Source organism: Equus przewalskii, chromosome 1, assembly GCF_037783145.1.
Source record: "Equus przewalskii isolate Varuska chromosome 1, EquPr2, whole genome shotgun sequence".
NCBI classification, from domain to species: Eukaryota; Metazoa; Chordata; class Mammalia; order Perissodactyla; family Equidae; genus Equus; species Equus przewalskii.
The window spans coordinates 126,438,645-126,459,752 of NC_091831.1; the positions used below are offsets into that span (position 1 = coordinate 126,438,645).

The following is a 21,108-nucleotide window of genomic DNA, read 5'->3' on the forward strand; positions in this document are numbered from 1 at the left end:
GCAAATAACAGAACGCAGTCTCATTACTAGTTTAAACAGAAAAGAAATTTATCAGAGGATACAGATGGCTTCTAGAATCTCTGGGTGGGCAGAAAATGAGGCTTGGCTGCTACACAGGACTAGCGCCAAAAGTGTGCTCTCCTGCTGCTCTGGTGGAGACCCTACTGGTACCACCACTGGGCAAAAGTGGACCTCCACTCTCACCACTGACAATGGCCGCTGAACATGACCACAAGCATGTCTAGCCCTGCTGCCTTTGGAAGCTGGTTGGGTTTTTTTTTTTTGCTAGAATGCATTGCCTTCATCTTCACTTTACTCTCTTCTGACCTGAAATCACATTCAGTTGTGGAACTGGGGTACCCTGTATCCGCCTAGCCATATGGAACCTGGGAAGGTGAGTTTTTCACTTCCATCTTAGGGATGAATTCATACAGTGGTGGTGATGCGGGGTCGGTGAGCCGAGGAGTCGAAAGAAAGATTTCTTAGACTCTCAAGATCTGGCAGTAGTGCTCTTTTATTTAGAGAATAGTGTGGAATAGCATGGGGACAGGACCCATGGGCAGGCAGAGCTCCTGCTGCTGCCCTGCAGGTCGAGGGTTAGGGCTAATTTTATAAGGCATGGGTACGTGACTTATTTTTACTGGAAAAAAAAGAAAAAGATGATGTAAAAAGTCATTAAATGATTTCAGTGCAGATGGGGTCTGGTTATTGTACGGTCATATAACTTTAGATACGAATCTGGCCATATAGATCGGCATGCAGGTGAGGATGCCCCGGGCTTCTCTCCCTGGGGCAGTCCTAATTCATACCATAAAAAAAGTCCACTGGGTCATATAGTTTGGCATGTAGGCCAGGTCACCTTGGGCTTCTCTAGCTGGGGCAGCCTTAATCCACATCAGTGGGAGTTCCCAAACATAGAAATGATGTTCAAAGGTTATCTTATCTTACCAATTTGGTTTGTTACCTAAAACACAGAATACTCAATAAATACCTATTGATTTATTACTCTTCAATCTCCTCCATTAAAATAGTACCTTTGGGATGATCTAATCCACACCTTTTGTATCACAAAAGAGCAAACAGACTCAGAGCAATAAACTGGTGTGCTCATGGTCAGACTTTTAGTTCTTCATAGAGCTGATATTGTGGTTTGAGGATGTATTCCAGGAAAGAGTCCCAAAGGCATAATACAACGTACAGTGATGTATTAGTCTTCTTGTGCTGAGAATTGCTTGTGGTGTTATTGTGAAAGTTCTGGCTATTCACATTCTTAATATTTATTTTTGGAAACACCCCCAAATTGTAGATTTGCAAAATTAATACATTAGTTTAGTTTTTTCTATTTTGTCATTTGTGGCAGTCTGCTAGTTGTCCCCCCACATCTTTTCACTCCTTCTTCCACAATAATAGAAACCCTGAACTAGTACTGGGCCGTGACCATCAAGAATAAAGACTATATTCCCAGCCTCTTCTGCAGCTGTGTATGGCCATGGGATTACATTCCGGATGTAATCAGCATTGTTGTGTGCACCTTCTGGGAAATGTTCTTTAAATGTGGGGCCATCTCCTTTTCTCTTTCCTCCTTCCTGCTGACTGGCATGCAGTTGGAGCTCTAGAAGCCATCCTGGACAATGAGGTGATCTTGAGAATGGAATGTTCACATGGTAAAGCAAGAAAACAGGAGACTGGATTCCTAACACCATGGAGCATCATTCCAACTGTGGACTTACTACCTCCAGACTTCTTGTATATGAGAGAAAAATTTTCTATCTTGTTTATTGTTATTTTATTTTAGTTTAGTTTTTTCTGTTATTTGTGGCTTAATCAGATCCTCTTTCATAATCCCTGGCCTGGCCACTCAATTGCTAATGCTAATGCAGACTTGACTGCATGATATGCTCCCAACTGTCATGTACAAGGCAGGAGCAAGTAGATGTCATAATCTTGAGATGTGGTCCTCAAGTACCCAGCAGACCACTACCACCAGCCAGCCCAGTAGTTAGCTAGGTGATAAGCCCGAATAACACCAGCCAATCAACGAGACTCAGAGACTCTTTTTTAATGTGGGATATAGTTCATGGTCTTTTGGCTTTCAAAGATTTACCCCATTTCTCTTCTTTCAAACCTCTTTTCTGGGGCCAGCCCCATGGCTGAGTGGTTAAGTTCGCGCACTCCGCTTTGGAGGCCCAGGGTTTCGCTGGTTCGAATCCTGGGCGCCGACATGGCACCGTTCATCAGGCCATGCTGAGGCGGCGTCCCACATGCCACAACTGGAAGGACCCACAACTAAAAATACACAACTATGTCCCAGGGGGCTTTGGGGAGAAAAAGGAAAAATAAAATCTTTAAAAAAAAAAAAATCATCTCATTTCTATACTGGGTTCCCTGCTTGCCAGGAAAATTTTCATACTCCATACTCCATCTTTGGTTGTTAATAGACTATTTTTTTCTTTAACACTATTCACTTTCAAAAATATTAAACTGGTTCCGGCCCGGTGGTGCAGCAGTTAAGTGTGCACGTTCTGCTTCGGCGGCCCGGGGTCTGCCAGTTTGGATCTCAGGTGCAGACATGGCACCGCTTGGCAAGCCATGCTGTGGTAGGCATCCCACATATGAAGTAGAGGAAGATGGGCACAGATGTTAGCTCAGGGCTAGTCTTCCTCAGCAAAAAGAGGAGGATTGGCGGCAGATGTTAGCTCAGGGCTAATCCTCCTTAAAAAATAAAAAACCATTAAAGTGTCTTAAGAGCTTTAATGACATGGTCTACAGGAAAGCTATCTTATATATCTTTGGTGAAATTGCTAAGGAAAATATATTTCTAGTATTTCTCACATATAAAAAAAGAGACAGTCTTAAACAGTAATATGTCAATGGCTTACAAGTGTAGTTATATTCACATGGGCCCATAAACAATTACTTACCAAAATCTTTACATTTTCTAAAAGGATGAAAAATTTCTAAAAATTTTGTCGATAATAATAGTTAACATTTATTAAGTACTATCATTTAATCCTCTTCCTAATCCTATGAAGTAGGTACTGTTATTAATAATGAGGAAATCAAAGCAGAAAAGTCACTAAGTAGTAAACGATGGAACTGAGATTCAAACCCCAGAGCTTTGCTCTGGGCGTGTGTGTGTGTGTGTGTGTGTGTGTGTGTGTGTGTGTGTTTATGTTGGGAGGAGGGTTATATAACTTCTTAATTTCTCAAAGTGCTTTTATATTTACTTTATTAGACATTAAGTGGAGAATATAGATTGTTATCCAGATAATTAGAATGCCTCTTGCTTCAGTTATTCAGACTATTGAAGTTGACATATTTCCTGTTTGAATTAATTACATTTTGCTAATTGCTTAATATTAATGTTGTCTTGCATGTATAGAAATAAAGCCATAAAATTAAGAAAAATGTGATAGGTATACATATTTGCATACATAATTTTAGATAGAGCTTGCAATTTACCCCTCTTTATCATATTCTTTTCACACATTAGATGTATTCTCTTATAATTTTAATTAAATATTTCAAGCTACAGAAAAGTATTCATCTTCTTGGTTTGTCAAATCTTGGTGCTATATCTGCTGCAGATAACTTTTTTTTGAAGTTTTTTGAATAGTTAACGCATTTATATGTTCACAAAGGTATGGAGTTACGTCCCCATCCCGCCCTGTCCCATACGCCCAAGTCCCGTCCCCACAGGTGTTAGTTATATATTTATTTTCCCTGTTGCGTGTGCGTGTGTGTGTGTACCCGCGTGTATACAAGCACATACGAATATATGGACTCATCTTAAAAAAAACATTAAAGGTAACAAATTTTTGGCATTCTTCTTCGTGGCTACATTTTCTAACACTAACTTTTTACCACTTCTTTTCTCAGCTCATTATTCAATAAACAATAAAACTACGTTCAAGGAATTCTTTTATTTACTCCGAGTAGGTAGTCTCTTATCAAATTCTGTTTGCCTCTGCCCTTTCTACTGCATCTGCAATCTAGCCTTCTAGAAAACCGAGACCTCTTTCCAAAGTCTAAAGTGCCCAGAGCATACAAGACCTTTAAGCAAATAAGGAAGTTTAACTCCCCTGGGGCACTCCGGTGGGCGGAGTCGGGTGGCGGGGCGTGGCGGGAGGGGCGCGGTGGGTGGGGAACCCCTGGGAAGGCGGGGCCGGGCTGGGTGGTCGGGATCTGAGAGAGGCGAGGCCGGCTGACACCGCCCAGGTCCCGCGCAGATTTGGCGCGAAACACACAGGGCTCTTCTCGCGGCGGGAACCTCCCGAGTCTCGCGAGAAGCGCGGTTCGCCCGCGCGTCCAGCCCCGCGCCGTGGTGGCTGCAGTCTGCGTGAGGTGAGAGTGGGCCGGCGTGCTCGCGAAGTTCCTGGCGGGGACAGGCGGCCCAGGGAGGCCGGCGGAGAAGCGGGGCAGCCGGGGAGCCGCAGGGAAGGACTGAGGAGGCTGGAGGACAGGCCCGAGGCGGAGCGGGGCTGGAGAGGAGGAGGCCTGCCCGCCGCCGTCCGCGGGGGAGGAGGCTGGGGACCAGTGGATGGGCACGTTGACTTCTCGGGCGGGTTTCTGGTCAGCGTCTCACGAGGGGGAGCGTTTTAGCGGGAGGGAGCGTGTGTCAAAGGCACGTTTCCATTGCCGTCTTCTGTCCAGGGCTCCTGAACGGACGCTGTCCCGTGAACGTGGCATGAATGAATGAAAGCGAAGCGGGACAGCGAGGACGAGGAGAAGGCGGGCGGAGCGGCATGGGCGGGACGTCGGGTGTCTTCAGGGTGGCCAGCAAGGGGGGACGTCGAGGCTGTCTGGTGGGACGCTCCTTGCCGCAAGGGCTTCTGTTGGATGACTCGGGAACCGTTAGACGTTGGACACCCAAGGGTCTGGGCGCCACTGTGGTTGCGATGTTAAATTCCTCGGGGAGTCTGAGGACTGGAGGAGGACGGAAGAGAATATCATCGATGTCCAGGAAGAGACAGTGTGCGACCGCGGTCAGGAGGGAGAGACGGCTGTCTTCTGCGCTGCCGGTTACGGACAGCCCGCCTCATGCTCGGCCGCTTCCTCCCACTGCATCTTGCTACACTTAGTGTGGTTCGTGCCCTGTCGTCGGCCTCAACCGTGAACCCCATTTCCTCCCAGGGTCTTAACTGGAAGGGGCCACACGCACTTAGTGTAGACACGAAGCTACGTTAGATTGTGTCACCTCTACCTGCCTTTGCAGTTTTGAAAATCTGTGGTTCTGCAACCTGACTCGAAGATACAGTGGGTCATCAGGAGTTGATACTTTGCTTTGTTTTCATGTACTTATGGTCATGGAAATTTAGAATTGGAGAGGGTTTAGAGATTATCTGGCTCCCGCAGTTTTATAGTTTTGGGGAAGCTTTGGAATTCTTTTCTTCATTCCTTCATTCAACAAATATTTATTGAGCACCTGCTGTGTACCGGCCGGGGCATACAGTGGTGGAGCACAGGGATCCCGCTGGCCTGCCCTTTTAGAGCTGCCATCTAGTAAGGGAGACAAACACTAATCGGATAATCACAAATAGAACCTGAGATTGAAACTGCCTAAGTGCTGTGAAAGTCATACTTGGCACTTTGGACGTGTATTGTAGGAGGATTTAATTTAGAGAAATTGAGGCAGACGTTTCTGAGGAGGTGGTAGTTGAGGTCTGAAAGAGATTAGTAGCTGGGAAGAGCCTTCAAGATAGGAAACAAGCCTTTGCAAAGGTCTAGTGGCCTGAGGGATTTGGCTGTTTCAAAGAACTGAAAGCAAAGGGCTCAGAGAGTGGTGTGGAGTGAGGCTGGAGAACTAGGAAGGTGACAACCCATGCAGGGCCTTGGAGTTTAATCATTAACAGCAGTAGGGAGCCTTTGAGATATTTGAGCCAAGTGATAATGTGATCAACTTTGTATTTGCAAAGGTTCAATCTAGCTATAAGATGGAGGATGGATTGAAAAAGGCGAAAGTGGATGGGAGTAATGGAGTAAATCCAAGCAAGGAATGTTAGGAAGTGGTTGTGGAGATCCGGAGAAATGGACGGACTCATGTTTAGGAAGTAAAAACGACTGGATATGGAGGGTGGGGGAAGGAAGTGTTAAGGATGACTTGTGGTTTCTGACTTGCATAGCTGGATAGATGTCTTTCAGTGAACTGGGAAAATTTAGAAGTTCGATTTTGTACATGATGAGTTATAGGTACCTTTGACAAATTTTAGAGAAGTAGAGATCTAGAGCTCAGATTTGATGCCTAGGGTGGGGGAAAAATTACTGAGTCATCTGTAAATGATTATTAAAGCCAAGGGCATAAATGAGTGAAGAGGGCCTAGGATGGAGTCTTGGGTACTAACTGACTAGGTTAGAGGAAGATGAGTCTGCAGAGAAGATGTAGGAGTGTCCAGAAAGGGAGGAAAGTCGGGTGAGTACTGTGTTTGAGAAGTCAAGGAAGATAACTTTTCGAGAAAAAGGAGCTCATGAAAAGTGTCAGATGTTGCTGAGAGGTCAGGTAAGATGGTATTGAAAAGCATTCTTTCAGGTGATCAACCTGAGGGTTATTTCCCTTTCTTCAAAGGAAACCTTACCTAGAAGACCAATATATAGACAGATTTTTTTAGAAAGCTGCTCTGGTTGAAGTGGGGGTGAGGTACCTGTGTTCTGCCTATTTTACATCCATTTGGACCACAGTTTGAAACCTTCTGAAAAGTCAGAATCACCATGGGGGAACTCAACAGTTGAGGTAAAATGGTTTGCTCAAAATCGTATAGTTCTTTAGTGGTAGAGTGTACATGAGAACTCACCACATCTCATTAATATATAGCCCAGTTCTTTTTTTCATAACTGTTATCGTCTCTACTTCTTTTCGTGATATGTGAGTTTGAAATATGGTTTAACTGACTGAAACATGCATTTTGCTGCAGGTAGAACTTGACTGTAATAAGAAGACTACTTGGATGAATAAACATGTTTCCTTTTTTTTCCTGTAGAGGAGAAGATGCTGGAACCACAGGAGCGTGGCTTGATTGACCTGCCAGATTATGAGCATGTAGAAGATGAAACTTTTCCTCCTTTTCCACCTCCGGCTTCTCCAGGGAGGGAAGATGGTGAAGGAGCCGAACCTGATGAAGGTCTGTATAGAGTTCCAAAAAAAGTGTCCACGTTCAGTTATCCATCTGTCAGCTTAGAAATGATGCATTTTATAAATGGGGCTTCGATTATTTGTGCAATATTAACTCTTGGTATATTTCACCAGAGTCGGGGAGGGGAGCGCCTGTTCCTGTGCCTCCAAAGAGAACAGTTAAAAGGAACATACCCAAGCTGGATGCTCAGAGGTACATTTACTATTTCCTTAAAGTTATACTTTTCTTTACATCCTTTTTTTTTTTTAAATTTCTTCTCTTACAAGCTTTTGGTGGGATGATTTGGAGATCAGATATTTCTAAAGACCTTTTTTTTTTTTTTCAGTTCAGCAGATAGTATTTTTTCTTTTTATAGTCTTGGTTTGGCCTCAGTGGCTCTAGAAAACTTCAAATTCAAACATTTCTATTCACAGATTACTTTCAGAGAGAGGGCTTCCAGCATTAAGGCATGTGTTTGATAAGGCAAAATTCAAGGGTAAAGGTCATGAGGTAAGAAATGTCTGATTTTTATTTTAGACCTTTGTTTTTTAAAATATCGGTAAAACTGTGGGGCCATTATCGTGTTCTTAGGAATCTTAGAATGTTTCCCAAATACTGTCATTCATCGTCATCTCCCCTGAGAAACTGACTTAGTGCAAAGGGCACTGTTTGAGGAATCAGAAGACGTGTCTTATAGTCTCATTTTTGACACTGTGGCTTTAGGAAAGTCACATCTGGGTCTTTAAGCCTGAGTTTGTACTTTATAATTTCAAGGAGTAAAATTTACTTTGTCTACCTCAAAGAGTGATTTTAAGCTTTATGAGAGCAAGGACTTTACCTGTATTGATCACTTATGTGTCCCTAAGATATGACACAGTCCCTGGTTCATAATAAGTATCAGTTAAGTTTTGTTGAAAAATGAGGACATTTAAGAACTGTCAATCACTGTACAAATGTACATTTTAAAATTCTCTTATCTTTGAATGATGTGTAGTGGAGATTCAGTTTTTTGCAGATGGTATCTTTATAGAGCTTTGCAGTTTGTGAGGTATTTTCAAATATATTCTTTAATTCTCAACATGTGGGGTAGGTGTTGGTCCCAGTATCTAGTTAAGGAAACTGATTTTAGGGTTGTAAGTGTCCAATGCCAACAGTTAAGGGCAGAGCCTAGACTTCCTGTTTCATAGCCCAGTTAGAATAACGTTAATATAACAACAAGCACCATCTTGGTGTGATATGCAGGATAACTGAAAAGAGGGAAAAGGCTGGAGGCAGACAGCAGTTCAGAGGCTGTTGGTTTACCAGGGGAACAAGGTGAAAATACCCTGGAAGAGTAGTAGCAGAGAGATGAACAACATATAGTACTTCAGGTGACCGGATATAGGGAGGTAAAAAGGGAGTCAAAAATAGCCCCAAGATTTCAAACCTGGGAGGCTGAAGAATTATAGTACATTTGCTCATCTTCACTGGACAGGAAGAGAGAATATAGACTGTCCTGTTTTGCCATAAAACTGAGCGTAAATCAGGATATTTAAAAACCATAGCCAGCTCAGTTGATTCGTTGCCCTTTTTGGAATTTTCAGGTAATAATGATGAATTGGTGCTTTGAATTTATGAAGTTTTCCTCATTCTCATAATAAGTACTTTATTAAAATAAATAAACTTATATGAAGGATAAGTGTTTTGTGTTTCTTCACTGGGTGAGGGTAGGCTCTGAGAAAGTTTACTTTTATCTAGTCTTCTGTACTTTGCCCTTGAAAATTCTTACAGTTTATCACAAGGTTGAATCCTCACTGCTTTTTTCTTCATGTATGACTCAGCACTTGCCACTGTCTTTAGGTGTTTCTCTTCTTGTGTCCCTTGGGTCTAACAGGACATTGTGAGGTGGCTGACCAGCTTACCCCCAAAAATTGGAAAATGATCTTAAGTGATTGAATTTTTAAAAGAACTCTATCTTTATTAACAGAATGAGAATGATAAGACATTATTCTCTCAGCATTACATATTTAGTCATTGGTAGAGTTGATTGTCTCAGCCGTTGTTGGCTTGTTAGACAAGCAAGATCATATAACAACAGCAATAACAGCCAACATTTGAGTGCCTGCTTTGTGTCAGGCACTTTACTTGTATTGCTTAATCCTCATAACAACCCTGTGGGTATGCATATTATTATTCTCATTTTGTACATGAAGAAAAAGGTACAGAGAGATAAAGTGATTTGTTGAAAGTCACACAGCTATTAAGTGGTAGAATTGAGATTTGAATCCATGCAGTCCTATCCAGAGCCTGTGCTTTTAACCACTCTCCTTTTTCAATACTGTTAAGAGAAGAATAAAATATTTTGCAATAAAACCAGGAATTTGGAACTTTTCTCATTCATTAGTCCCGTATATTAAACTTTGTTTTCCATTTTATTTTTTAAAAACTTTAATGTTAAATTGAAATTTCACGTGTAGAGATGTATTGTGGTCTGAGAATGTTTGAACTACTCTTGCTAGTGTTTGGTACTTTGACCTTGGGATTTTTAAATGTATTTTCACAGTGCTGAATTCTCAATGCTTTCTTCTCTATATGGTTTAGGGACCTGTCTCTTTGTTTAGTTATTCCTGAGAGCTATCTTGACATTTTATTAAAACTTATTCTCAAGTATTACTGTGCAGTTCTGAGAAGACGCACCTGACTATCTTTTAACTTTTTAAGTTTTCGCACTGAGTTTTTTTCCTCTGATTTTTAAATATCTGTATCCAGTGCTCTTTTAGACTGCAGTCCTCTAACCCCTTAATAAATATTTTTCTTCATGAAGTTTCTTCTGAAAGTTTCTTGATCTTATAAAATATAAAATGACACCAGTGACTTTGGCATTACTATTCAATTCTAGAATCTGCTGACAAGGTCACTGTGAGAATGAGTCTTCTCTTTAGCATTTTTATTTTTATGTGCCAGGCTGAAGACTTGAAGACGCTCATCAGACACATGGAGCACTGGGCACATCGGCTATTCCCTAAACTGCAATTTGAGGATTTTATTGACAGAGTTGAATACCTGGGAAATAAAAAGGAAGTTCAGGTAGGTGTTGAGATTGTTATGAATATCATTCTCAGTGCTAAATAGTACAAGGAGAGATTTAGTTGAAGCCGAGTAGCTGTTTGGGGTCTTCATTTTGAAATTTGTCTTGGTAGAAAAAAGGAAAATTAATAGTAGTTACTTGAAGAACAACGTTTTTGAAACTAAGAGTTGATAAATAACCATTTTCCCCCAAATATTATTGGTGAAAATGTAAAAATATCTCTTTATTTGCAGACTTGTTTAAAACGAATTCGACTTGATCTCCCTATTTTACATGAAGATTTTATTAGCAATAATGGTAAGACTATAGGTTTGTCTGCTTGATAACAATCTTGCTTTTAGAAGTGGATCTAGTTGGGGTAGGCGGTACTACGGGACTGGGTTCCCAGTCTGTACTGAGTATACATTAAAATACAGTCAGTAGGAATGAGTTAAAATGCCCTGGCACATCTGGAGTGTTGTCTGTGGTATTTGTTTCTTAAAGACATGGCTGAAAGGCTATTAAGAGAGGTAGTAAAAATATATTCAGCCATAGAGCATAAGCTTTTGAGAACTCTGATGGTGACCCATTGGTCCTTTGTAGTGTTTGTTCATACAAATGAATGACAAGATAGAGTGTTCATATACATGCACACCGTTAAAAAAGTGGCTCTGGGCACTTAGGCAGAATAATTGGATGATGAATAGTTTACGTTTCACTTTGGGGCGTAGGGCTTGGACATGGGGCTTTGGGGGGAGCTCCGTGACTGGTCCTGGTGTTGATTGCTCTCGTCAGTTGTACGGTGCAACCATAGGCAGTCACACACATCAAAACATGGTTCCTGCCGACAGGGTCTGCAGAGTTATCAGATTCTCTGTGCGATGGCTCCATACATGTTTGTCTGTTTTTGTTTTTTAAACTTTTAATAGACGTGGTAGAAATACAGGCTGTATATAGAATCTCCCAAAGTTATTTATAAATTGCTTTTAAAAGTGTGGAGGATTGTCATTTAAGTAATCCAAGATTTAATTTTTTGGTAAGATATGGTGCGTTCTGATGGCATGGGATTTGGCATATGGAAAGGAGTTGGTTTTTTTTTAAATCCCTAAGCATACACCAATGGCATAGTTAGTTTATTCAGCAGCACTTTTGAGCTGCATACTGCGTGCTCAAGGTTCAGGGATAAAGGATGCAAGGATTTTTGTTGAAGTTTACTAGCAAATTTTCGTCTACCCTTTTTCAGTCAATTGATTTTCTTAAAAATTAATCAGGGCTTATATTTTTAAAAAATGTGTAGTCATATTACTCCTCAGCTCAAAGCCTTCTAGTGACTCCTTATTTCACTCAAAGTAAAGCCAAATTCCTTATAATGTCCCACTTGGCCCTACAGAATTTGTCCCTGTGTCCTCACCCCATTCCCCTTGCCGCTCTGACTGTATCTTTTACCGTTCCTCACTCGCAGTGCTTCAGCCGCACTTGCCTCCTGGCTGTGCCTTGAACCTTGCGGGCACATTTCTGTCCTAAGGCTTCTGCACTCTTGCACTCTGCCTTGGACACTGTCCTCGGTCCTAACTCCTGCCTCCAGATCTGCATGGCTAACTCTTAGCCTCTTCAAACTGTGCTTAAATGTCAACTCAGTGAAGTCTTCCCGACCACGCAGTTAAAGTTGTATCCCTTCCCTCATTCCTGGTTCCTCTATGCTTTTTTTTTCATAACACTTATTTCCTTTAATTATTATGTAGTTTGCTTCTCTACTAGTTTATGTATACCGAAGTGATGGCGTCCTATAGAGCATTGAATATTTTTGACTTGAGCTTCTTTGCCACAGTAGCTTGCCTATGAAGGTTGCCTTGAATTAATTTCAAGTGTGGTTCTAATTTTTTCTAATCCCACTTTTATCCTAGTCAATGCCCTATCAGTGGTTATATTTATATTGTTTTTCCATAAAACATTGTTATATTAAAGAGGTCATTTACTATTAAAGGTGTCTTTCCTTTCATGGCCCATAAAAGGAGTAGTTCTTTATTTATTTCATTACTATTAAATCAGAATCCTGTAAGGCGAAGCATATTAGGAATATATATAAAAATATATGCCCTATATATATATATATTGCATAATTGGTTCTAATACTTGTTTCTTAACTTCTCCAGCAATGTTCTCTACACGTACTCCATCCATATTTCCTGACAAAGGAATGCATTTTAGTTTCTTGCCACATTTTTTTCCATGTCAGGAAGGAAAAGTGTATGGCTTTTTTTGTTTTTGTTTTTTGAGGAAGATTAGCCCTGAGCTACCATCTGCTGCCAATCTTCCTCTTTTTGCTGAGGAAGACTGGCCCTGAGCTAACATCCCTGCCCATCTTCCTCTACTTTATATGTGGGACACCTACCACAGCATGACCTGATAAGTGGTGCGTAGGTCCACGCCTGCGATCTGAACAAGTGGACCCCGGGCCGCCAAAGCAGAGTGGTCGAATTTAACTGTTACGACACTGGGTTGGCCCCCAAACTGTATGGCTTTTTATCTTTCACTATTAAGGAAGAAACCTCAAAGGGATTTGGGTTGTAAAAGGCTGGTAAAAATATCCTATGATTTTTAAACCTCACTGGAATAATTGTAGAAGTTTATCTTTGTGTCTTAAATGTTTTGTTAGTTGTGATGGTTTTTACTGTCATTAGCTAGTACCTCAAGGCACAGTATATAGATTGGACAAGGATAATATGTATAAATTCGTATTTCAAATGGTGGTCTTAATGATATAAATCTTTTGTTTTGCCTACTTGTCAGATATGATGAGGTTATCATGTTTTTTAACCCCATAAAGTGAATGGTGTAGAGAGAAGGTGAAATGTCAGCTTTGCCATTTTCTTGGTCTTGCTTGTGCTTCTATTATCTTCTGCCAACAGGCGTTTCGTTTTTTGCAAAAATCTTTTTAAGCTACCACTTGTGCATTTCGTTGGGATTGTTTTGGTTAAAACTAGATAGTCTGTCAGTCTGCTTAACTGGGCAGTTAGAATCAGCTCTAAGTCTCAATGTGCTGAAATTAAAAAAGGAGTGAGGGCCCAACTCCCTCACCCTTGCACAGTGTGGAGCTGCCTTTAAGGTAGCTCACACACCAGACCATAACTGTCACATGGATAAGAGAGAGTTCATCAGTGTCAATCCTTATTTTAAAAATAAGCTAGTAAAACTTAATTTTTCTTAATTTTTTTTTTAAAGATTGGCACCTGAGCTAACATCTGTTGCCGGTCTTCTTTTCTTCTTCCTCTTCCTCCTCCTCCTCCTCTTTCTCTTCCTCCTCCTCCTCCTCTTCCTCCTCCGCCCTCCTCCCCCTCCCCCCCCACTCTCCCTCTCCCCCTCCTCCTCTTCCCCACCCAAAACCCCCCAGTACATAGTTGTATACCCTAATTGTGAGTGCCTCTGGCTGTGTTATGTGGGACACCACCTCAGCATGGCCTGATGAGTGGTGCCACATCCACACCCAGGATCTAAACCCATGAAACTCTGGGCTGCCGAAGCAGAGCACGTGAACTTAACCACTCGGCCACAGGGCCGGCCCCAATTTTTCTTAGTTCTTAAGTGAAATATAAGTTGATCTAATATTTACTTTCCATACCACTGTGGATCATTTTAGGGGCATTGTACTTTGAGATAACTGGTGTACAGGACTTTAAGAATTTATTAAGACTAATAATGTAGAGAGCACTGAATTTTAAAAAAATTAACTTGGAAATATGTCCACAGATCTCTAATTTCTCTTCCTTTTTCACTTTGTGTCTAGCTTTTACCCTATTAAGAAAAATAGCCTATATATAATTATTACTGTTTCATATAGACACTGTGGCAAGCTATTAAAATGCTTTTGTTTAATGCAAAACAAGAATATGCCTTGGATTCTTTAAGTTCTTTTATTAGCCCAAGCATAAAATATTTCTAATCATAACTCAGAACTTTTGCTTTCCATTCATGCATATTTTTAAACTATTATTTCCATTTGAGTTATAACGCCTCTTGAAAGTGATTTATAAATATTCCTTTTACTTGTTTGAATCAAACATGTATTTGTAATGTTCTCATACCTCACAAAGTGTTTCTTAAGGTCTGGCACCTTATCACTTTAAACTGGCTTTCAGTTAATAGCGGCATAAGCTCTTTTTCTGGCTAGTTTAACACTACAGATGTACTAACTTTTTCTTTTCTACTGCAGATGAAGTAAGGGAAAATAATGGCCATGATGTAACTGCTACTGAATTAGATCCCTTTTTGACAAACTCATCAGAAAGTGAGAAGTTTGCTTTTGAGTCCAGTAGAAGCCTAACAGAAGAGCAACAACAAAGAATTGAGAGAAACAAACAACTGGCCTTGGAAAGAAGGCAGGCGGCAAAGCTACTGAGTAATAGTCAGTCTCTAGGAAATGGTAAATTTTATGCTGGCTTTTATTTGCTAACATTAATATATCAAGGGCATGTTAGAACTGTTTACTTCTGTACTATCCCCCCAAATAAAATAATTCTAGGAATAGAAAAATGTGATGTAGATATTAAGTTTGTGTATATTAGAGAAGGAGGGAGGGAGGGTTAAATAAGTCTAATGGTTTTCTGGATAGCTGAATACCTCTTAAAAAATTATTTTGATCATTTAAAATTGATCCTGACACTTTCAAAAACATATTCTTCCCTGACTCCTTAAAGCATATGACACATAATTTTATCTTTAGGATCATAATTACGAACATTAATTATTGTGGTGCTTTCCTAAACATAAAATGCCTTTGGCACCCATCAAGGATATTAGAACCATTTGCTGCCATGAATATGTCCTAAAATGCTTTATTTATTTATTTATTTTTTATTATTTTTTTTTTAAAGATTTTATTTTTTCCTTTTTCTCCCCAACGCCTCCCGGTACATAGTTGTGTATTCTTCGTTGTGGGTTCTTCTAGTTGTGGCATGTGGGACGCTGCCTCAGCGTGGTCTGATGAGCAGTGCCATGTCCGCACCCAGGCTTCGAACCAACGAAACACTGGGCCGCCTGCAGCGGAGCGCGCGAACTTAACCACTCAGCCACGGGGCCAGCCCCCTAAAATGCTTTTTATTGCATTGTGTCACTTTTGTTGTTAGCTGTCAGTTTGCTTATGTGTTACATTCCCTTCTTTCTATAAAACTGCCTTAAAATTTGCTGTTTTTAAAATAGATTATGGGTTTGGAAACTAGACAACCAAAGCTATATTTTAAAATAATTTTGTTAAAACTGTATTTAAAAATAACTGCAAATGGGTTTTGAAGGAAGCAGGATTGCTTACCTTTCTCAATTTCCAATACAGTTTTTCCTTCTGAAATGGGAAAATAAGAGTTACAGTAAGGAGTGAAGATACCATGTTATAAAACAAGTTTTGCCCACGATAATAATTCTCAAGTAAAAAAATTAGTCAGTGTGACTACATTATCATGATTTTTTTCAATTAAAATGAAATTAATTTTTAATTTTAAAAATGAATGTTTTATTACTACCATGTGAAGAATTACATGAAGACACAACTATTGTTGATGGCAGTGTCTTCCTTGCTGTCGTTATCAAAGTATACCTGGCAATAAGCATTTTAAGGTTCATCTTCTATTTATAATATACAATCTTAAAATTTGCCCAAATAGAAGTATCTTAAATTTTTTTTACTCTACATCACTTTGACGTATAACTGTTAAGAGCATTTGATTTTAAAAAATTTTTGTCTAGTAGTTTTGATTTTGAATGAGAACAGTTGCATTTGGCTATGCGTTTGAGGTCAGTACCTTTCAACATTCTGGCATTTCTTAATGGATTTTATACATGTATAAAAATGGCTTTATTTGGAAGAAAGTGATCATAATTAACATTAACTAAAGTGACCATAGATTTCATTTCTACTGATGTAAGCTCCTGAAGAGATTTGTATTAGGTAAGACTGGATCAGGTGCTTATAATGAGTAATAATGATGATTTCTTTCAGACTTGTTAGGGAACACACCCAGGGCACAGACGGATGAAGAGGTTAACACAGGTGAGGATCAAGGCGAGGAGCAGTCAGACGGCGTGGACAGAGGCCTTCTCGACAGTCCACTCAGTGCTGCTGCTGCCAATACTGTGAATGAGGAGGAGGAGCCAAAAGGGGAGGAAACGCAACTGGACCACACCTTTTAAAATGTACAGTAGTAATTTGACGCTTCATCCGGAAACGTACTTGAGGGTGGATAGGCCTCAACTAGAGGAAATGTATTAACTTGCTATCCTCCAAATTTGAGATTACTCTGTATTGTTTACTCTTAGTGAAAATCCTTATGTAGTAAAAACTTGTGCAAATGCCTGTTTAAAATCTGGTATTTATAATTATACTTGTTTCTTATTAACTTTAGTTAAGTCTATTTATTCTCTTTTGTATTTATTTTTATACAGATAGGACTTCATAAAAATGATTAGTAGTTAATAAACAGTTTCTGCTGCTAGTGTGCCATTGAATGCCTTGTTTTCACTAAATTGGGTGGTGTTTTAAGATGTAACTATATGATGAATATTAATTTCCATTTTTAAAAAAGAAATAAAAACCTTACAAACTATCTCTAGAGGCTTTATGAAAGTTTCTCATTGCTGTTCTGCAATTTTCACTTTGGTAAAATGTTTGTGGCTTTTATATATATTTTGAGGAGTCATTTTAATGTTTAGGGGGTCACCTGAAAGGCTGGTATATTGCCTGACCTGCCCAGGTGCTAGGGAAGTTCAGATGCTCTTTGGTACCTTATTGACTAGTTGGAGAGAAACTTGCAGTTTCATGGGGAACACAGAGCGCCCAGGGTGGATTCACAAGAGACCTTTGAGTTGGTGGAAGAGATTCCAAGGATTGGGAAAAACATGTACAATAATGATATAGAAATGAAAATCTAGGAAATAAGAAAGATTTGGGAATGGTGACTATGAGGCTAGAAGCGTTTGGCCAGATGGTGAGAAGACCTGACTGGAGTTTGTTCTTGCCTGAGTTTATTAACTTGGTGGAGGAGGTAATTCCAGATAAGAAAGTACCATGTTGACAACCAAGTTTAAAGAAGATCTAGTTCGTGGCAGGAGACAGATTCCCAGCCGGGAGAAGGAAAGGCAAAGCTAGTTTTTACAAACTAGGGGTTGGGAAACTTGCTTTTCGTGATGAAGATTGGCAGAGTGATGGTGCTAGAGTGGCTTCTATCCAAGAAGCTGGGACAAGCAGGCATCCTGTTCTCTTCAGGCATGCCGACTTCAGGTGGAAATGGAGAATGACAAGGATGTTTTGGCTGAAAGGCCAGGGTGTTGAGCACAAGAACATATGGGGCGAGGGGCGGTGTGCCCTGTAGGCTTGCTGGGGACTGGCATAGTGAAGGGCCAAGAGACATAAGCCTCAGAGGATTGTGGTTTATTGCTCCTAATAGGGGATCAGCTAGAAGATGGAGCCCAGTCTCTTAAGATGCAACCAATGCCTAGAGAAACTGCTTCCTCAGAAGGGCCTGTTTTAGCCTCTGCTCACCCTCAAACTGGATTAGAAGAGAGGATTAAGAGAGGCCAATGCAACTCATCATGCGAGGAATACTCAGCAAAATGAGAAGGTGGAAAGGGAGGTTTCAAAGAACAGACCTTACCTGTGCATCCCACCCCACTCCCTATGCCCTGTCCCCAACTGGTGCTGGGGACAGCTGGGAAGGTTTGAGTCAAATAAAAACTATTTTTTAAAATGAGTTAGTGGACAGGACTAAGTCTTATTATCTGAAAGAGACTGAACAGGTAATCTGACAGATGTCAGAGGGGCCTACGATCCTAATGGCCCAGTGTAGCAATTACAGGAAAAATTAAAACTTAGTTTTAAAGAGCGGATTTCAGGCAAGTTAAGCAAAAGAGACTGGCAACCTGACTTAAAAACCCACCATTCACTATCCACTTCTGAAAAATCAGTTTTGGTAGTAATCTAATTGCACCTTATTTAAGGCAACTTTAATGATGAGAAAACATTTTACACGTATGTGAAATATCTATCCAATCTCAATTGACTAGAATACTGAGTGACACAGAAAATTAGATGTTAATGTTGAAAAGAAGGCAAAACATTCACATAAGACAAAGCTCCTTTAATGAAGTAAGAGTATTTCATACTCCAGAACTGTTTGAAACATCCAGGAGAGCCAGGTCCCTGATTTCCTCCAGAAGGAGGTACAGGCTTCTCCCCTTTGTTTGGCAGTATTTTTGGTAATCTTCCTGAATGACGTTTACTTGGACTTCTTGGGCAAGCTGAGCTTCCTCCACGGATCTAGTTACTTCTTTCACTAACTCACTCTTTAGCAAGAGGGCGCTCTGTTGGAAACATTCTGTGTCTGGTATCATGTATGGTTTGTTGCTTATTATTTCAAGCCTGATCGTATCCGAATGGCAACGTGAGGCCTGTACAGATATTCTCACCTATCACAGAGGAGAAAATGCACATTACTAAATCAAATTCTTTGTTCTTTACATTGAAACCAATACTCAATCTAAATAGAGACTTACTGTTACATGGTCAAACAAATGGAAAGTCACAGATGCCCCTTCTGTTGTGGTTGAGGTGATTTTGTTTTGAAATCGTTGAAGGGATCCTGGTTTCCATTCAGAACGGCTGTCTGCGCCACATGAGATCACCAAACCATCTTTATTTTTTAGATAAGCAGCACCTTTGATTCCAAACCTGAATCATTGCCAGAATAAAAATGCAGAGGAAATGTATTCTTAGTATGCACATCCCGTCTACTTATCTAGAATGTTAGTTTTTCTTCTAGATTAAAACTTTTCCTATGTTTTACCTTCAAATATTCATTTCATTCACCAGATAGAAACATATTTTGCTAAATAAGACAGTAAAATCCTATCCTAAGACTGATGCAGATGTGCTAGGCTCTAACCTTTTATACTTACATAGTGAATTGGATACTACATTATGAACGTGTGGTTAACTACAAACAGTTGCTAAAATAAATATCTTAATAAATTATATCTAATGTACTGTTTGTGTTCTACACTTTTAGTTTAACTATGATTTCTTAACAACGATTGTGTTAGACGTAACATACCTTGGTATAAACACAAGCACACCATTTGTTCTAATTGAATAAATGACCCCATCAGATATGCAACGCTCCTCCGTTTCTGGGTCTTTGTCTTTAAAATACATGCACTGGAACAGCTCTGTAGACTGCTTCTGAGAATGCTGGGCTGCCTGTAAGAAGCACCACCCCAAAGCATGATGAGCCCAGAAGAAACAGGGTTCCCACAGAAACAACGTCTCTAAAAAGGCTAGATTCTAGGAAACTATTAATTCAAATATTCTTCTCTATTATGAATTAAATCAATTTTTGTGGGAACCTAACCATCCAGCATCATTCCCTCAAAAATGTCTTAGAAAATTAATTCATTAAAAAAACAAACTGTGGGGCCAGCCCGGTGGCGCAGTGGTTAAGTGCACACGTTCTGCTTCAGCAGCCCGGGGTTCACCAGTTCGGATCCCGGTACGGACATGGCCCGACTTGGCAAGCCATGTTGTGGCAGGCATCCCACATATAAAGTAGAGGAAGATGGGCACGGATGTTAGCTCAGGGCCAGTCTTCCTCAGCAAAAAGAGGAGGATTGACAGCAGTTAGCTCAGGGCTAATCCTCCTCAAAAAAACCCCCCCAAAAACCAAACTGTTATTTAGAACCCATTTACAGTTCATTCAGGTAGAGGAAAAGTATCCATATCTATGTCTCTACTGTCAAGTCTGTCCTACCAAAATCCTGTTGGTGGAAGTGTAAATTAGTACTACTATGCTGCGGGGCAATTGAGTAATACGTATCAAAGTTTCATTGGTGCACACCTTTGACTCAGCAATTCATTATCGCCAGGAATTTATCGAGGCAACGACACACAAGGATGTATACACAAGGACGGTTGTGAATTGGATTGCCTAGAACAGTGCTACCCAATTAGATTGCCTAGAACTTTCTGCAGTGATGGAAATGTTCTATATCTGTGTTGTCCCATAGGTACCAACTAGCCACACACGTCTGCTGAGTAGAAATGTGGCTAGTGTGCCTGAGGAACTGAATTTTTAATTTTTTTAAATTTTAATTCAAATAGCCAACATAGCTAGTGGTTATAGTGCATAGCACAGAACTAGAACACTGGGTATAGAAAATTATATTAAACATTTAGGTAGTTTCTACTTTTCTGTATCATCAAATTGTTTAGTTCTATGCTGTACAATATTGTAGCCACTAGCAACAATATGAAATAGAATGCAAAGCAGCTTCTAAAACAATCATGTAACTATATTAACATGGGGTGCTATCAATAACAGATGTGTTGAGTGAAAAAAGGCAGATTTCAAACAGCAGCTATGGTGTAATATTTTTATAAATAAAAAGCATTGTCTAGCATTGCTAATAATGGTTATCTCTGGGTGGTAAAATGATATATGGTCTTTTACATTTCTTTATTTTGAGAAAAACATCTAACCTATTGTTAAATCTCCCAAATCTACATTGTTACTTCAGAATATTTATAAATGTATTAAGAATTACTCAACAAACTATAATTTTTCATGTTATTTCATTGGTTAGAATAATTCTAGAATTTGCCAGAACTTGCCAGAACATTTGGTACTTCATTCTACTACAAATAATTAAGCTGATATTCTTTTAGCAAAAGAGATGAGGGGTAAGAGAATTTAAAATCCCTTCTTACTCGGTTTCTGTTGTTGATATGTCTGCATAATTCCTCAAGATCTTTGTTACTGAACAAATTTTCCTTAATTTCCATTTTCTTATCTTTTGAAATGGCTGCCATTAACAATCGGTGTACTATAATATCTGAATATCTTCTTATTGGAGAAGTAAAGTGAGTATATTTATCTAATGCAAGACCTTTAAAAAGAAACCAAAAGATAGAAATTTAAA

At 39.9% G+C, this 21,108-nt stretch overlaps 2 protein-coding genes and 1 non-coding gene across 17 annotated transcripts in view; 2 read left to right on the forward strand and 1 right to left on the reverse strand.

Annotated features, from left to right (window-relative positions):
* Nucleotides 1-4,119: 4,119 nt before the first annotated feature.
* TIPIN (TIMELESS interacting protein) lies at nucleotides 4,120-16,745 on the forward strand. Of its 10 annotated transcripts, none has more exons than XM_070623202.1 (9): nucleotides 4,226-4,344; nucleotides 4,654-5,256; nucleotides 6,975-7,115; nucleotides 7,241-7,319; nucleotides 7,541-7,616; nucleotides 10,050-10,172; nucleotides 10,407-10,470; nucleotides 14,363-14,572; nucleotides 16,142-16,745. In XM_070623202.1, the coding sequence occupies exons 3-9, from the start codon at nucleotides 6,983-6,985 to the stop codon at nucleotides 16,330-16,332; spliced, it is 876 nt and encodes a 291-aa protein (XP_070479303.1). In that variant the 5' UTR covers nucleotides 4,226-4,344; nucleotides 4,654-5,256; nucleotides 6,975-6,982; the 3' UTR covers nucleotides 16,333-16,745. The 10 variants fall into 10 exon arrangements, with proteins under 10 accessions (XP_070479281.1, XP_070479326.1, XP_070479303.1 ...); XM_070623192.1 differs by having other exon boundaries at nucleotides 4,654-5,085; XM_070623180.1 differs by lacking the exon at nucleotides 4,654-5,256 and having other exon boundaries at nucleotides 4,120-4,344.
* On the forward strand, nucleotides 10,915-11,048 carry LOC139078500 (small Cajal body-specific RNA 14). The gene has a single exon (XR_011531486.1). It is a non-coding gene; the product is annotated as a small Cajal body-specific RNA 14 (non-coding RNA).
* Nucleotides 16,746-18,254: 1,509 nt separating the features above from the next.
* Nucleotides 18,255-21,108, reverse strand: part of DIS3L (DIS3 like exosome 3'-5' exoribonuclease) — a 28,047-nt gene continuing 25,193 nt past the window's right edge. For all 6 annotated transcript variants that reach the window (XM_070623136.1, XM_008522656.2, XM_008522653.2 and 3 more), the window contains 4 exons: nucleotides 20,897-21,075; nucleotides 19,248-19,393; nucleotides 18,691-18,865; nucleotides 18,255-18,603 (listed from right to left, as the gene is read on the reverse strand). In XM_070623136.1, coding sequence (XP_070479237.1) covers nucleotides 18,295-18,603; nucleotides 18,691-18,865; nucleotides 19,248-19,393; nucleotides 20,897-21,075 — 809 coding nt within the window. In that variant the 3' untranslated portion in view covers nucleotides 18,255-18,294. The remainder of the gene's footprint in view (nucleotides 18,604-18,690; nucleotides 18,866-19,247; nucleotides 19,394-20,896; nucleotides 21,076-21,108) is intronic.

What these genes read in the sequence shown, in the direction of transcription:
- TIPIN (XM_070623180.1), top strand. Translation starts at nt 6,983, where the DNA reads ATGCTGGAACCACAGGAGCGTGGCTTGATTGACCTGCCAGATTATGAG. An exon ending in CCCAAGCTGGATGCTCAGAG is followed by an intron (nt 7,320 to 7,540) that starts GTACATTTACTA and finishes TTCTATTCACAG; the next exon opens with ATTACTTTCAGAGAGAGGGC. An exon ending in TAGTCAGTCTCTAGGAAATG is followed by an intron (nt 14,573 to 16,141) that starts GTAAATTTTATG and finishes GATTTCTTTCAG; the next exon opens with ACTTGTTAGGGAACACACCC.